This window comes from Diplotaxodon limnothrissa, linkage group LG4 (assembly GCF_057381915.1).
Source record: "Diplotaxodon limnothrissa isolate DT_005_m linkage group LG4, D_limnothrissa_male_GT1.1, whole genome shotgun sequence".
NCBI classification, from domain to species: domain Eukaryota; kingdom Metazoa; phylum Chordata; class Actinopteri; order Cichliformes; family Cichlidae; genus Diplotaxodon; species Diplotaxodon limnothrissa.
The window spans coordinates 10,800,175-10,814,518 of NC_140599.1; the positions used below are offsets into that span (position 1 = coordinate 10,800,175).

At 41.0% G+C, this 14,344-nt stretch overlaps 2 protein-coding genes across 3 annotated transcripts; one reads left to right on the forward strand and one right to left on the reverse strand.

The window, feature by feature from the left end:
* Positions 1-1,134: 1,134 nt before the first annotated feature.
* On the forward strand, positions 1,135-11,073 carry st13 (ST13 Hsp70 interacting protein). 2 transcript variants are annotated; one of them, XM_085352161.1, is made up of 13 exons: positions 1,135-1,263; positions 1,661-1,800; positions 4,317-4,365; positions 4,459-4,555; positions 5,880-5,953; positions 6,099-6,165; positions 6,289-6,373; positions 6,480-6,590; positions 7,682-7,784; positions 7,952-8,068; positions 8,166-8,205; positions 8,425-8,531; positions 10,338-11,073. In XM_085352161.1, exons 2-13 carry the CDS (start codon positions 1,691-1,693, stop codon positions 10,470-10,472), a joined length of 1,095 nt encoding a protein of 364 aa, XP_085208287.1. In that variant the 5' UTR covers positions 1,135-1,263; positions 1,661-1,690; the 3' UTR covers positions 10,473-11,073. The 2 variants fall into 2 exon arrangements, with proteins under 2 accessions (XP_085208287.1, XP_085208288.1); XM_085352162.1 differs by lacking the exon at positions 1,135-1,263 and adding an exon at positions 1,412-1,453.
* A 449-nt stretch (positions 11,074-11,522) lies between these two features.
* Positions 11,523-14,268, reverse strand: rbx1 (ring-box 1, E3 ubiquitin protein ligase). The gene is made up of 5 exons (XM_085352164.1): positions 14,176-14,268; positions 13,270-13,348; positions 13,064-13,134; positions 11,842-11,927; positions 11,523-11,664 (listed from the first exon to the last, which is right to left on the reverse strand). The coding sequence occupies exons 1-5, from the start codon at positions 14,248-14,250 to the stop codon at positions 11,652-11,654; spliced, it is 324 nt and encodes a 107-aa protein (XP_085208290.1). The 5' UTR covers positions 14,251-14,268; the 3' UTR covers positions 11,523-11,651.
* Positions 14,269-14,344: the final 76 nt, after the last annotated feature.

The following is a 14,344-nucleotide window of genomic DNA, read 5'->3' on the forward strand; positions in this document are numbered from 1 at the left end:
GGAGGCTATCGAGTGCCAAAAATAATCAAATAACTAGTTAAGCAATTAATTAAATGTAATTAATTAAAATTGTTAACAAATAAATTATTAAATGTTTTAAATGACATTATTGATATTTCAATTAATTATGTATAGATTTATTTAATGTATTATTTCATATTTTAATTAATTATCAGATTTTATTATTTACTGAATGATGTATTTATTTGATTCATTGAGGCACTGTATGTCCTCCATAAAATACACCATCAGCTTGTAAAAACAAGTCACAAACATTGCTCTCTCATAAAAAAAATAAACTACTAAACTAGAAACCAGCACAACACTGTCACTCTATTATTTAGTATGATTTTAACTTACAACAAGAAAAAAAAAGTAGAATATTACAGGAGCTTCTTTCTAGCATTTCTACTACATGGTAGAAACAACAAATACGTGTATATTTATTAGCGATTTACACTATGAAATTCAGCGTATATGATTAGAAAATGAAAGTGCCTAAACCGTCAGGCGCGTTGCTGCCTGGGAGGCTAGACTCCGGGAAAACTGGCCCACTCAATGATGAGGTAACATGCTTCCTGTGCATTTTAACCCTGAGCGTGACATTTCAGGGAATAACGAGACAAGGTTCAAGGTGGGATGGGTTTGTATGTTTTTATTGCCTATTATTGCACTAACTTTTCGTATTTATGTTCCTCTTCTTGTATACAGCGCTTTGTGACTGTTTGCCTGTTAAAGTGCTTATTAATTTATTTATTATTATTGTCACGATGCTGATACAGCCATGACTAGTAAAAAAAAAATCTAAATGCACTGTTATATTAAAATGATCCAGTACAACTACAGGAAATGCTGTTCACTATGTCAGTAGAAAGAATATTAAATATTTATATATATATTTATATTAAATATTATTTTTTAATATTTCTATTTACAGATATTTATATAAGAAGAAAATAATGTTAACATTTTTACTACTTGGGTTCATTAACCCCTCTAATGAAATAATCTCGTACTTCTAGGGTTTACAAAGTTTGGGGGAGCTGAGTTGATTCGCACGCGCTGTGAAGCGGAACCGTTTCTGTCAGGCCATGCTCAGGGCACACACCACCCTTACCCCCTTGGTCTGTCCGATAACACGCCTGAATGAAAACCCAGGAGCGACGCCACTGTCGGTGAAGGTGTATTATAGTACTAACATCGACTGCAGGCTTCTTCTGTGTGTTTTTTCCTTAACTGTCAGTTAGGCATATCTTCGGCAGGGTGAGTTTGCTTTTATTCCTGAAAATAATGTTTGCATCTACGAACTATTTTCATTAATCATGGCCCGCGGTGCAGCAAGCTAACGACGTTATTATGCGTCAAACGGTCGCCGCGTCACAGATGAATTCACATTTCTAGAAACTTCTGACCTACGACCCCTGAAACAGTCAATACTCATAGGCGTTGCGTGGTTGGTTCATTTATAAAGCTTCAGTAGCGCTTGGTGCTGGTTTTATATTGAACTGTGGAGCTGGTTACTGCGCACGCTCATTCAATCCTTGTGCGTTAGCATACCTAGCTTACGGATGCTGTCATTTGTTTACGTGCAGCTAAACACAACTCCGGACTTTGCTAAGCTGTTGATTGTTTTTCCTCTCTGGTTTCCCCCTGCACCTAGAGCTCCGTCTGGTGGACGTGAAACTGCAGCATGGACCCACGGAAAGTGGCCGAGCTGAAAGGCTTCGTGCAGTTGTGCGAGGCTAATCCCGGGATCCTGCATCTTCCAGAGATGGGCTTCTTCCGGACGTGGCTGCTAAAGTCAGTACACTGGGAACTTACCTGTTGCTAAAAACAGTGGGAAGCCATTGTCTAATGCTGGTCTTCCTGGTTTAAGGAATCACAGATGATTTTTTTTTTCATAATGCCAAAACAAGTGCTTAGGTGAGATCTGAAACAGACTGTAGAGTTGACCACATGCCCTGTTCCGCCCACCTAACGGTAAAGAACACGGCCCCCCCACCGTAGGGTGCACAAAGCAAAGCCTCACAACACAACTAATTGTTAAATTAAAACCCCAGAGGTTGTTTTGCTTCCGTTGATGTTAATACCTCAACTCTGCAATGCAGAAAACTTTTGTTTTTTCATCTGAACAGCTCGGACTGTGGTACTATTATTTGTATATATTTTTAAGGTGCAGTCACTTATTTTTTTTGAGTTTGTTTAATATAAAAAGATATTGTGCTTAAGAATATGCATCGATTAGTGTGTAATTACATTTCCAACAAATTGAGGTTCTCATAAACTAATTAGTTCTCTTAAAAAAATACAGAGGAGCAGGTGTCACTTTATAGAAGCCGCCATGTTACCCTGCAAACTTGAATACAGTGACTGACATGTACATCACTGTATGTGGGTAGAGACCAGCAGCATACGTCAGAGGCCGCAGAGAAATCGTAAGCGTTCGCGTACGGTGGAGGTGAGATTTAATTTGTGTCTGCGCCTTCCCACTCAAGATATGAAAAGTTACACCTAGGTTTTATCGGTCCCCTTCACCAAAGAAGTGAAAAACGCACGATGGCATCTTAATAAAACATCATCCTCTTGCTCCTCACCTCAAGCCTCATCTCCTAAATTGAACTCAGAGAGGTCTAACACACAGAAACGTGCATAAACGTGCTTATTTATTCTTGATATTGTCACAGTTGGGTATTGTCAGCCGATTAGACACGCGACCCTCCTGAGCAGACAATGAGCAGGCTAAACAACAAAAGTTGGTTATAAGCTAACATTATGCCAGGTAATTTTAGTCTCTTGTGTCCTAAAAATCGCTGTTCCATGTGATAAACAAACCTCAGTGACACTGTTATCTGAAGAAAGCGATTCGTTTCAGACTCTTTCAAAGCTTTCACAGTTTTACAGCTGCCTCCAGTGTAAATAGACCTAGAAACACATTGACAACTGAGGTAAACAGCTGACTGACAGCCTGTACTCAATACAGATGAACTGCAGTCAGTTGTTTGTCCTGCAGAAGTTCGATGGGATTATGCACTTGAATTGGGGGGGTTTAAAAACAAGCTGAAATCAGTTGACTGCAGTCTGCAAAAGACTGACATCTGGTGGTGAGATTTTCAGCACTGTAACTTTAACTAAAGTAGCAGACTTTTGTCTGTGCTGCTGAGAATTTTTAGAAATAAACTGCTTGGAAAAACTGAATTAAAAACCAATTAGCCAAAACATTAAAAACTAGACTACTAGTATTCAGACACCCACCAAAGGACAGATCTGATATATGTGTGTGCTGCTGAGCTCTAACTTAATTTTTTAACACCTAACTACAAATCATTAGTTTTCTGATGGATTTGAATACAGGTTTTGTTTTACTACACTCTTGGGCTCACCAGGAGCCCACTATGATTGTTGGGGGTCTGACACAACTTCCTGTGGGGATAAAAGAACGGTCTTTAAAGGTTTGGGACAGGTTAAATAGGGTTAGGTAGGGTAAGGGGCTAGTGAGTACACCTTCTCAGCATCTGTCCTCACAATTATTATCATAGAGGCATGTGGGCCAAAATCTCAAATCAAAGTTCACGGAATGAATGTTTTAAGGTGCCAATATATCGTCCGCTGTGATCGCTTTGCTCACTCCGTACCGTCATCACACAGATACAGGCTTATACTGGTTGTTAAGCCATGAAAAAGTCGCTGCAGTATTTTCCTAAATGATAGTTGTTAGGGCTCCGACAATATCGCATCACAAGTGCCGATAAGAAAGAGAAGGAGTCAAAACTTGAAGCCAAGACTTTGTTGAGTGTCTTTTTTTAGGGGGGGGGGTTGATTCTTTCTACACACGTTTTCAAACAGTTGCAATATCTCCCTCCGGGCGTCAGTACACGATCGTACACTTGTGTCTTCAAACAACCTGCGACTTCTGCAGGGCAACGAACCAAGTTACAAAACTCAAGAGGTGCAGAACCGGCCAACACGCCACAAAGATTGGGTCTCGCAACACAGGATGTGATCTCAAAATCATCATCAGAAACCAGCGACCCAGGGATCATTAAAGTGGCCTTACTTTGTGCGCTGCTTGTTTTACTCAATTTAAGCTCACTTTTTGCAGTTTTAGATGCTGTGGTTCAGTGAAGTGGTACCAAGGAGAGGGACGTAACTTTAAATCTGATGGTGTATATGATTTGATTACACTAAAATGTTGAGAAATTAACTAAGCAATATGTTCAGGTGAAGTAACCCTGTTGCAATATCTGTTTAGGCTTTTCCTCCAAAACAATGTCTTAAAATTTAATGTTTTGTGTTTATTTTATTGTTCTGTTTTGCAGCATGGGTGCAACAATCCCTCCACCACCCAAGACAAGTGACTCATGCCAGGTGATGCCTAAAATATTATTTAATTGCCTTTTACTTCATGCTAATGTCAGAAATTACACCTCATCGTAACAAAGCGTGCTTTCTGACTTGTAGGGTGGCTGTCCCTGTGGCCCTCCACCCACCGCAGCTTCGCCTCCTGAGCCTGAGCCTGCGCCTGCTGTGCCGTCTGAGAGCGAGGAGAGTGAAATAGGTACTGTATGCCCCACTCAACACTTTGTTTCATGACAGCCTGGAGCTTTGATTTACATGCTGTAAATTTAATAGATTAAATGAAATAATGAACACAATTTACAGAAGATTTTTTTTAATAGAGTACACTTTAACTGCTAGTCCTTTATTTATCAATGAATGTTTTAATTAATTATAAATAAACAGAAAACACTTCTATTTACATCCTATTAAAGCATTTTAACATCATTATTTAGTACTGAAACAGACTCAGAGCTTACCCGCAATCATCTAAATTCCTTATTCTAAATATTTCTAAACTATAACAATGAGGGAGTTAACACAAGAATCAAGTAAGAATACTAAAGAGAAATTACTTGAACAGTTACCATCAGGATACAAACATTAAGTTCACCAAGGAGGATGCCGGGGAAAACACACAGACATAAACATATTAAAAGATATCCAAACTGGGCCTTTATCAAGTCACCAAAAATGCACCGAAAAGAACCTGAAGCATCAACCAGTGAGGAGCACAGTGACTGGGAGAATAACGCTGTCATCCACGGCACTTCAGACCCAGCCACACACTCAGACAAAAACCCTAGCTAAACAACTCAGTGCAGAGAGGAGTGCTTGGTTATAGACATGAGAGCGACCATTCCACAGCCACATGGCACAACACCTCTTCTACAGGATGAGACTGGGCTGTATGTTTGCCTTTAAAGGACAAAGGATGCTCTCCTGAGGATTCTAATGTTCACATTTTGGACAGAGAACAGGAGGCAGTCTACATCCAGTTTTGATTTAACCACCATTCGTGTTTCCACGCTGACAATCCCGTGAGCTTTTAGAGCTGAAGGGGCTTACTGGATGAGACGTGAAACCCAAAAGAAGTCCAATTGGCTTCAACTTGAGCCATTTCAGATCAGGATAGAATTTTTTCCATCCAGGCTGAAAAAGCTAATGCTATCGACAGATGGAGCACAGTGGAGATGTGGCTGGACGCATGTGCAGAAAAATAGCTCACTGATATGTAACAGTTCTGATGTGGTCACATAAAAATTGGTGTAACATCCCAACATAGAATGTTTTTACATTATATCCCTTGTTGGTAGCTGAGATGTGGTGCAGTTTTTGCTAGCTGTTAACCTGTTTTTAAGCTACACCAATAATTTCATTGAGCTTATTTCAGTTAGTGTGGAGCTGAGTAAACGTTCCCCGCCAACAATAATGGTTCAGTCCTGCAGGGATGCTGATGCGAGTAATTGTCTACCCTCCAAGTTATAGAACAAACTGCTCCCGTCTTAATTATTTATGTTATGTTTTTGTGTTTGGTTTCTCAGAAATCGACAGAGAGGGAGTGATCGAGCCAGACATTGATGACCCGCAGGATATGGGCGAGCTTGAAGACATTGAGGTAAAATTATGCACATACATTAAATCAAAATTTAACCCTATCTTAGTTGGAAGCTGAGCCCCTGACTAAGATTCAGAGACAGAGAAATTACTATATTTTAAATTTTAGAGAGACTTGAGGCATAGATATCCATACTCTCCCACAGGTCACAGAGGAAATGATGGACCAGGCCAATGAGAAGAAGATGGAGGCCATTAACGCTCTAGGAGAAGGTGGGTTGATGGTCTGTTTACAATGAACAGTGAATGCAATTCCTGAATGCTTCTCCCTGTACATGGAAGAAGAAATTAAAAGGACTCTATGATCTGTAATGTCTCATTTTAAATATATTTTAGGTGATCTGCAGAAAGCTCTGGATCTTTTCACTGAAGCCATCAAGCTTAACCCCTGCCTTGCCATCCTCTATGCCAAGAGAGCAAGGTGAGAGTCCACTGTGTCCTTCATTTGAAACCACCGCCTCTTCTTCCCTCAGATACCGTCTGTTCTGAATGCCTTTGAGTGTAACTGGTTATTCTCTTCGTTTTAGTGTCTACATCCAGATGCAGAAACCCAACGCAGCCATAAGAGACTGTGACAGAGCCATCAGCATCAATCCAGACTCTGCACAGCCTTACAAGTGGAGGGGGAAAGCTCACAGGTACGAGAGAGCTTCTGCTGCACAGGCAACATAGACAAACTCTCATTCCAAACTTCCGCAAAAGCATCATTCAGGCCTGAATTACTCCCCTAAATGGGCTGTTCAGTGCTCATGATGTTTGCAGTGATAAGACATGCTTTTATTTTGAAGGCGAATATTGTCCATTTCTGGTTCATGTCACACTTTTTCAGCTTTCACAACCAGTCGGAGAGTAAAATTTTAAAGTTTGCAGACAAGTTGATGTCTTCCATGCAAACTACATGTGACAAGGTTTTTTGGTACAGCACCCTCTTTTACCTAGCAACAGCCAGCAGCCCTCAGCAACCACCAATCACCAAACAGATGGAGGAATGTGCATTTTCCCTCTTGGCCTGTGTGAATGGGGCCTTAAAAATGCTCCAAATAGCACCAACAACAGACAAAAACACTTCAGTGAGTCAGATTAAGGGAGGTGATGTTAAGCAGATCTCTGTCAGCTCTGCTTCACTGTATTCAATTAGTTCAGTTCGGTTTTATTTATTTAAAAAAAAACTTGTTGGGGGTGAAGGAAAAGGAAAAAAAGGAGTGCATAGGGAGATGATGACAAATGAAAGTAGAGAAAATGTAATGTTGCCCAGTAGTGGCTTCTTAACTAAAGGATATTTCAGAGGGTGTCTGTCTCTTGAATCCAAACTGGGGCCTCAAAGCTGAAGGCTCTGCCTCCCATTCTACTTCTAGAAACCACAAGTAAGCCTGCAGTGTGAGAGTGAAGTGCTCTATGAGAGTAACAGGATGATTTGATGAGGACTGATTGATCAGGGTTTTATATGTGAGGAAAAAGATTGTAAATTCAATTATGGATTTAGCAGTGAGTCAGAGAAGAGAAGCTAATGTGGGAGAAATTTGATCTCTGTGTCTAGTCTCTGTTGGTGCTACAGGTGCAGCATTTTGGATCAACTGAAGGCTTTTTAGGAGCTTTTAGAAATACCTTTAACTCAAGCAGCCATATAAGTCCTAAAGTGATTAAATATGTGAGTTATTAAAGTTCTGAAGAAGGTAACTGGAAATGGAAACCAAATATTGTCAGTAAATTGATGTTTGTCCTGCTGCAGGCTGCTGGGACACTGGGAGGAGGCAGCCAGGGACCTGGCCACAGCCTGTAAACTGGACTATGATGAGGATGCCAGTGCAATGCTGAAGGAGGTCCAGCCAAAGGTAATAGTGAAGTGAACAGAAAGATTAAAAAACGCTTTGCCACAGTTTCATTTTTTTGGTGGGAACAGTAATGCAGGTAGTTCAATATGTAGAAGGTTGCAGTTAAACAGCAAAGTCCTGATCTGTTTACACGATCTTAATGCAGATGAACTCTTTGTAATTTTCAGGCCAACAAAATCATAGAGCACAGACGCAAATATGAGCGCAAGAGAGAAGAGAAGGAGATCAAAGAGAAGCAAGACCGGATAAAGAAAGCCAGAGAGGAGCACGCACGGGCTCAGAGGGTGAGTTGCTGGGAGGAATTCCACAGATTTTCCAGGAGTGAAAAAATCCAAAAACTGTATGACACTGATGAATGTCTCATTCATTGTTTTGCAACAGGAAGAGGAAGCACGACAGGCTGGAGGAGGATTCTTCCCAGGTAGGAGAGCAAAAGCAACTCATTTTACTGCCGAATGCCTTATGATGGAGTCCCATAATTTATACTCCTGTAAACACTGATTGTTTTATTGATCATCCCGTGTCTGCAACGTCCAGGGTGAGAACAATGTGTGAAGCTGTGTGTTCATGTCAGGGTTCTGTTATGCATCCATTTATTAGACACATAAGTGCAAGTATAAGTCTAATCATTGCTTGGCAGGTCCGGGTGGATTCCCAGGCGGATTCCCAGGTGGAGCCGGAGCTGGTCCCGGCATGGCTGGTCTAGGTGAACTCCTGAAAGATCCTGAGCTGCTTAATGCCATGAAGGTGACTAACTCTGTCCTCCACATCACAGCTGTCCCATGGTTAGGGTTGGTTATTTTAACACGTAACACGGTGCTGAGGAGAGTCTTGTAGACAGGACGGCTAATAGAACAATTTTGATGCGCACACTTAGACCAGGGAGCTTCAGGAGTGGGTTGGTTGTTTTTCCACACAGTAACAAATGATTATTTTAGCCTTTAGGGCAGCATGGAGATGAATTTAGTTGTTCTAATTTTTACTCACTGACAAAGCTGTCTGCACAGTGTAGCCAGCACCTCAATAAAGGCAGATACCTAGAAACTGTATTTCTACTTGGTTTAGGAAAAATTCTCATCGTTTTGACATTTAAAAATCATTGATGTCACCTTTAACATTATGTCAGCAGCTATTCTCCACCGTGAACTATGTTAAAAACAAACACTGCTCACGCCTCACAGATGACAGCTTACAGTCCTGCGTAAAGATGAAAGTGACTTCGTACAGCCCCGATTTGCAGATGCTGTGTGCAGAGGTTCAGGAGCAGAAGTCCCATTGTAAACATATCACGGCAGACCTGACGATGTTTGCATGAACATGCTTTTCAGCTTCTCTTTATTGACCACTTTTCACTCACGGTTGCTTTACGCATACAGCCGGCTGTAGCTTTGCAGCTCACAGCCCGACACACACCAACACAACAGCATAGATGGCACAGACGTTAAGGCGGCGAGGCGTGATTGCGTGTGCCGCTCAGGTGTGTCCGCCTCCCCTGCAGTGGCGCTGCAGACCACGCCCCGCCAGACACATTAACCGGGTAAAATACATATTTAGGCAGAATTTTGCAAATATCTATTTTTCTTTTTTAGCAGCATAGTACTTTTTTTCCAGTTATTTTTTTAAAAGTCAGGTCAAGGATCCAAAAGCCCAAATAAGGGTGGCGGCTCACAACAGTGTTTGTTTGCTGAATCATTTTAGTTCAGCTGGGTGTCTTTCCTTTTGTTATATTTCTTTAAGAGTTCAAAATGTGTTAATTACATAAATAAAATGTAATTTTCTCTGTAGCACTTCATGGATTTCATAAGCAACACACCTTAGTTGTTCACACAAAGCATAAAGGTAAAAAACAATATATACAGTGTTATCTTCATTTTAGATGTCAAAAAGTATTTGCTGCTCCCAGTGTTTTCGTTTTCATGGAAACCGGGTCCAAATGGCTCTTTGGGTGTTAAAGGTTGCTGACCCCTGGTCTAGTCAGCCGATCACATGGCAGCAGCCTTTAGGCATGTAGACATGATCCAGATGACAAACTGAAGTTCAGACTGAGCAACATACTGGTGATTTAAGTGGCTTTCAATACAACATTGTTCTTGGTGCCAGACAGGCTGGTGTGTCTGGATTTAAATCAAGTTCTTATGCTGAACAGTACATAAATCGGGGTAGGCAACTCCAGGCCTCAAGTGCCAGTGTCCTGCAGGTTTTAGATGTGTCCTTGATCCAACACAGCTGATTCAAATGGCTAAATTACCTCCTCAACATGTCTTGAAGTTCTCCAGAGGCCTGGTAATGAACTAATCATTTGATTTAGGTGTATTGACCCAGGGTGAGATCTAAAACCTGCAGGACACCGGCAATTGAGGCCTGGAGTTGCCTACTCCTGACATAAATCATTCAGCCACACATGGCTGTTATGCATTGTTGAATCAGTAAGACCACCATATGACCTATGGTTAAAAAAAACCAAAAAAACATCCAACAGTTTTTGTTAAGCTGATTTGGAAATGCCCTGGGTGAGCAAAGTTGACCCCATTTTTGTCCAATATCCAACTCCAGGACCCTGAGGTGATGGCCGCCTTCCAGGATGTCGCCCAGAACCCGGCCAACATCTCCAAGTATCAGAACAACCCCAAAATCATGGCCCTCGTCACCAAGCTGAGCTCTAAATTTGGAGCTCCTCCACAGCCATAGACAGGACGGGACCGAAATGGGAGAGAAGAACGAGTGGATATGTGGTGAAACAATCTGGAGAGCAAAGCTTTTCAACAATTATTCACTGTGTGTAGTTCAAACAGGGGAGCAGGTGACGGGTTATCTGGCATGGTGTAGAGGAAGATTGGCAATTTCTTTTTTTTTTTAATGTTCTTAATCAACCTGTTAGCACTTAGCAACATGTCAACAAAGCAGCCCGGTGGTTAGGAGTCAGGTCTGATACTTATACACCCCGTCCAGCACATCTCAGCTGGGAATTCACTTAAACCACAGGTTGACGTTTTCTAACCTGCGTCATGAACAGCCAAACCGGGAGCCTCCTGCATTAAGACGCTAGCTTAGAAACATTTCTACCGCTGTTTAATACTCACTATGATTTAGCTACTGGTTTCTTTCTTTCTGTGGACGGAGCTGAACTCTCACACCACTGTGGGCCCTTCTTGTTATCAGACGTATTATTATAAAAAGTATTGAACATGTTTGACCCTGTTGGAAAAATTCACAAAAATAAAAGCTCTGTTCCTGCAAATCAGGTTTGATCTGCATTTCTAGTTCTGTTTCCCGTTAAATGTCATGTGTAAAAGAGTTCACTCATTTTTATTTTGACTTCAGTTTTCCTGTGATAATTAAACTGGAAAGAATGATCAGAAAACTCGACTCATCTTTAAACCTGTCATAATCATTGCCTCAATCTGTTTACAAACACATCAGCTGGTTCCAAATGTGGGTCTTTAAAGGTACTTTGATAAATCCGGCCTGGTGGGAGAGTGGGCCACCAGCTACTTAATCCATCCACAACATCTGTCTTTCAGCCAGAGGATTACCACTCTAACACGCAGCCGGCTGGGCTCTTATCAAAGCAGATCTGACTGAGCACTGTCCTGTCACAGCAGACGGCTGATTTGTCCTTTGGATCTCCTTCATTAACTCAGTCTTTTGCCCACAACCCCTGAAAATGTGCTGCTTGTCCCTTCCTCTTTAAAATTCCGACAACACAAGTCACACAAGCTGTATTTTTCACAAGATTCCTGTTTATTTCTGTACTTACAATATACCAGAACAAAATACATGAGAAACAGCTTTTATAAGCGGGTCAGAACAAGGATAAAGTGAGGGTGCTGCTTGCAGAAGCCAACAAAGGGGTGAAGGATAAACGAGCTAGTGTCCATATCTGTGAAAACATGACAGAGAGGATGTTCTGTCAGTACAGCTCTTCAGTTTTAAAGAATAAACAATTTTCTCTGCGGGTCAACAAATGATCAAATGCACTGTTAACCAAGGAACCCCTTAAACCCTTGTGATTGGACCACACAGTAAAACTGTATACAATGTAATGCATGGTACTCACTTCTGAAACTCCCACTCCCTGTTGTCCAGAGGACACACCTGTCTGGTCTTCAGCCAGCGAGAAATACAGTGGAAGTGGAAAGCATGCTGGAAAAGAGAAACAGTAGAAGGATGGTAAAACTACCTAAAAGAATTTTATTTAACAAAAATAACTTCTCTAGTGGAAAATCGATATTTTACTTCAGGTTTACAATATTTAAGTATCATGTATTTTATTTATTATTAGTCCTTTATTTATCCAGGCAAAAATCTCATTTCCAAGAGACCTGGCAATACTGCTAATACTAATTCTTTGTACTTCCACACGACAACAATCAAACTTTGAGGCACAACTGGAAAACAAAGAAATAGATCATGTGCGCTTAAAATAACAAAATGACCAGAGGATCAAGTTATCCCAGATTATTTAAAACCATTTTTAAGGATTTGGGAAACTTTAAAACCTTCCATTTAAATAGTGTTCATTGCATGTATAGTTCCTGCATATAAACCTGGCATGAGCAAGCTCTTATAAGCACAACAGCCTTGTGCAGGAAATTCCTATTAAAGTTCATTATGATCAATGTTGGGAAAATCGCTTCAGAAGTTATACTAATATTAATTTGTGTTTAACATGATTCCTCTCACCTTTATGGATCAGCATGCTGATCATTTTTGATAATGATATATCATCTGGAAGATCACCTCTGCCCGATACATAGAACTTCCTATATCTGCCCTTCCTGGCAGCAGAGATGATTGTTACAGGAGGTGCCTGTCATCGTCTTTTTAAGATCACTCCTTAGAAGTCCTAATCTGACTTTGTGAATCTGCATGTTTTCAGTATGGATGCCAAATTTGAACAGGGAGCATCAACAACTGTCAGTGCTACAGACACCAGGGTCAGACTGTGAAGACTCAGTTCTACTGTGATATCCTGAGTTGTCCCAGGGAGATCATTCAGTAGAAACAACCTGAACTGTGGAGTGCAGGGCACACACACTTCCTATGACTTCCTCCTTTGTTCCCAAAAAATAATTTCAGACACCCATTTTCATCTTCTTTGCTGTGTGTGATTGGCTTTTGTTGCCAATCACACACAGCAAAGACAGAGAGAAAACAGAGAAAATCAAGTGGTCAGATCAGGATTTTTCTTCCACAGTGCAATTCAAACAAAGAGCAATGGTCTTAAAGGGGAGCTGAGACCATTTTGATCACACTGTACATGTTATATAGAAGCTTACATTGCAAACACCCCAGGCTACAGTGCACTCTTCAGAGGTTGCAGAAGCTTGGTTGGCCTGGCACTCTATGCCTAATGGGTGAGGAGGGAAAAGAGAAATGTGTCAACATAAAAAGCACCATATCACCTACAATGATAAGCAAACCTCATTTACTGTCAAAATGTTCACCAAAGAGATCAAAGACCAAAATGTAAAACTGAACTCACAGAGATCCATGATGTGGTTCCTACAGATAGCACAGTTGTCCACCACAATGTCCCAGGCCCAGAGCGCCACAGCATTCCACTGAGGGGGGAAAAATAAAATCACACAAATATATGATCCAAGATTCATAATCTGGAGATTATTTAATTTAAAAAATGTCTATATCCCCTTATTTGAACCACACGAGGGCCAGCAGTGCACAAACTGCTGTGACTTGAGGGGCACTTTTTGAGCTTAATAACAAACATGACATAAACATATGTTTTATTTAAAAATATATATTTTAACTTTGGTTCATTATGAGTGTCAAATGTCTTTTGATTTGAAAAAGAAGCAGCAAAAGCATCTCTTGAGTGTCTGTAAGAGGGCCTTATCCACTTCCCCATCCCAGAAACACGCCTGAGATGTTACTGTAAACTCTATAGAAGTCCTCAAATCATTAGAGATTTAAGGCATGGGGCCCTAAATATATCATTTGAGTCTAGCTTATTGAGAAAAGAATAGCATAAGAACGAGACACACAGTCGCCATCGAAAGCATGTCAAACGTGTAAACATTATTTTTAAATACAAAACAAAAATTACGTGTGATGTGTAGCTAGGCTAATTCCGCCGGGGTACCGTTTGAACAGCTGATGTGTTTCTGCCCATTACACCTTTGTTATTAATTCAGAGATATCTGTAAGGGCGTTGATTCTCGGCCCCTTAATGGGAAGTGCAAATTCGTGGGTATTCGTTACTAACAGCTACAAGCCTAGTGTCCTATGCCACAGTGACATAGCGCTAAAGTTAGCATGCTAGAGTTAGCTTAGTAAAGGCAGTGAGCGGCACTGAGCTATGATAGCGTCCATTGTTCACATTAGACAGCTTCTTAGTAACTCCCCGGTGAGAGACTTTTTACAGCCATACCTTCTTTACTTCAAATCGTTTCTTGCTTGCGCTATTAGTACCGCTCGGTGTATCCACGTCCATTGCTGCTGCCATCTTGAACGGAAGAGTATGACGTATGAGCCAAATCAGGCGGAAGAAGAGCGGCAGTTTCCGCCGTCGAATTTGAGAAATTTTAAAGCGTATTATA

What these genes read in the sequence shown, in the direction of transcription:
- st13 (XM_085352161.1), top strand. Translation starts at nt 1,691, where the DNA reads ATGGACCCACGGAAAGTGGCCGAGCTGAAAGGCTTCGTGCAGTTGTGC. An exon ending in GAGCGAGGAGAGTGAAATAG is followed by an intron (nt 4,556 to 5,879) that starts GTACTGTATGCC and finishes TTGGTTTCTCAG; the next exon opens with AAATCGACAGAGAGGGAGTG. An exon ending in TGGAGGGGGAAAGCTCACAG is followed by an intron (nt 6,591 to 7,681) that starts GTACGAGAGAGC and finishes GTCCTGCTGCAG; the next exon opens with GCTGCTGGGACACTGGGAGG.
- rbx1 (XM_085352164.1), bottom strand. Translation starts at nt 14,250, where the DNA reads ATGGCAGCAGCAATGGACGTGGATACACCGAGCGGTACTAATAGCGCA. An exon ending in AACGATTTGAAGTAAAGAAG is followed by an intron (nt 13,349 to 14,175) that starts GTATGGCTGTAA and finishes TTCCCCCCTCAG; the next exon opens with TGGAATGCTGTGGCGCTCTG. An exon ending in GAACCACATCATGGATCTCT is followed by an intron (nt 13,135 to 13,269) that starts GTGAGTTCAGTT and finishes CTCACCCATTAG; the next exon opens with GCATAGAGTGCCAGGCCAAC.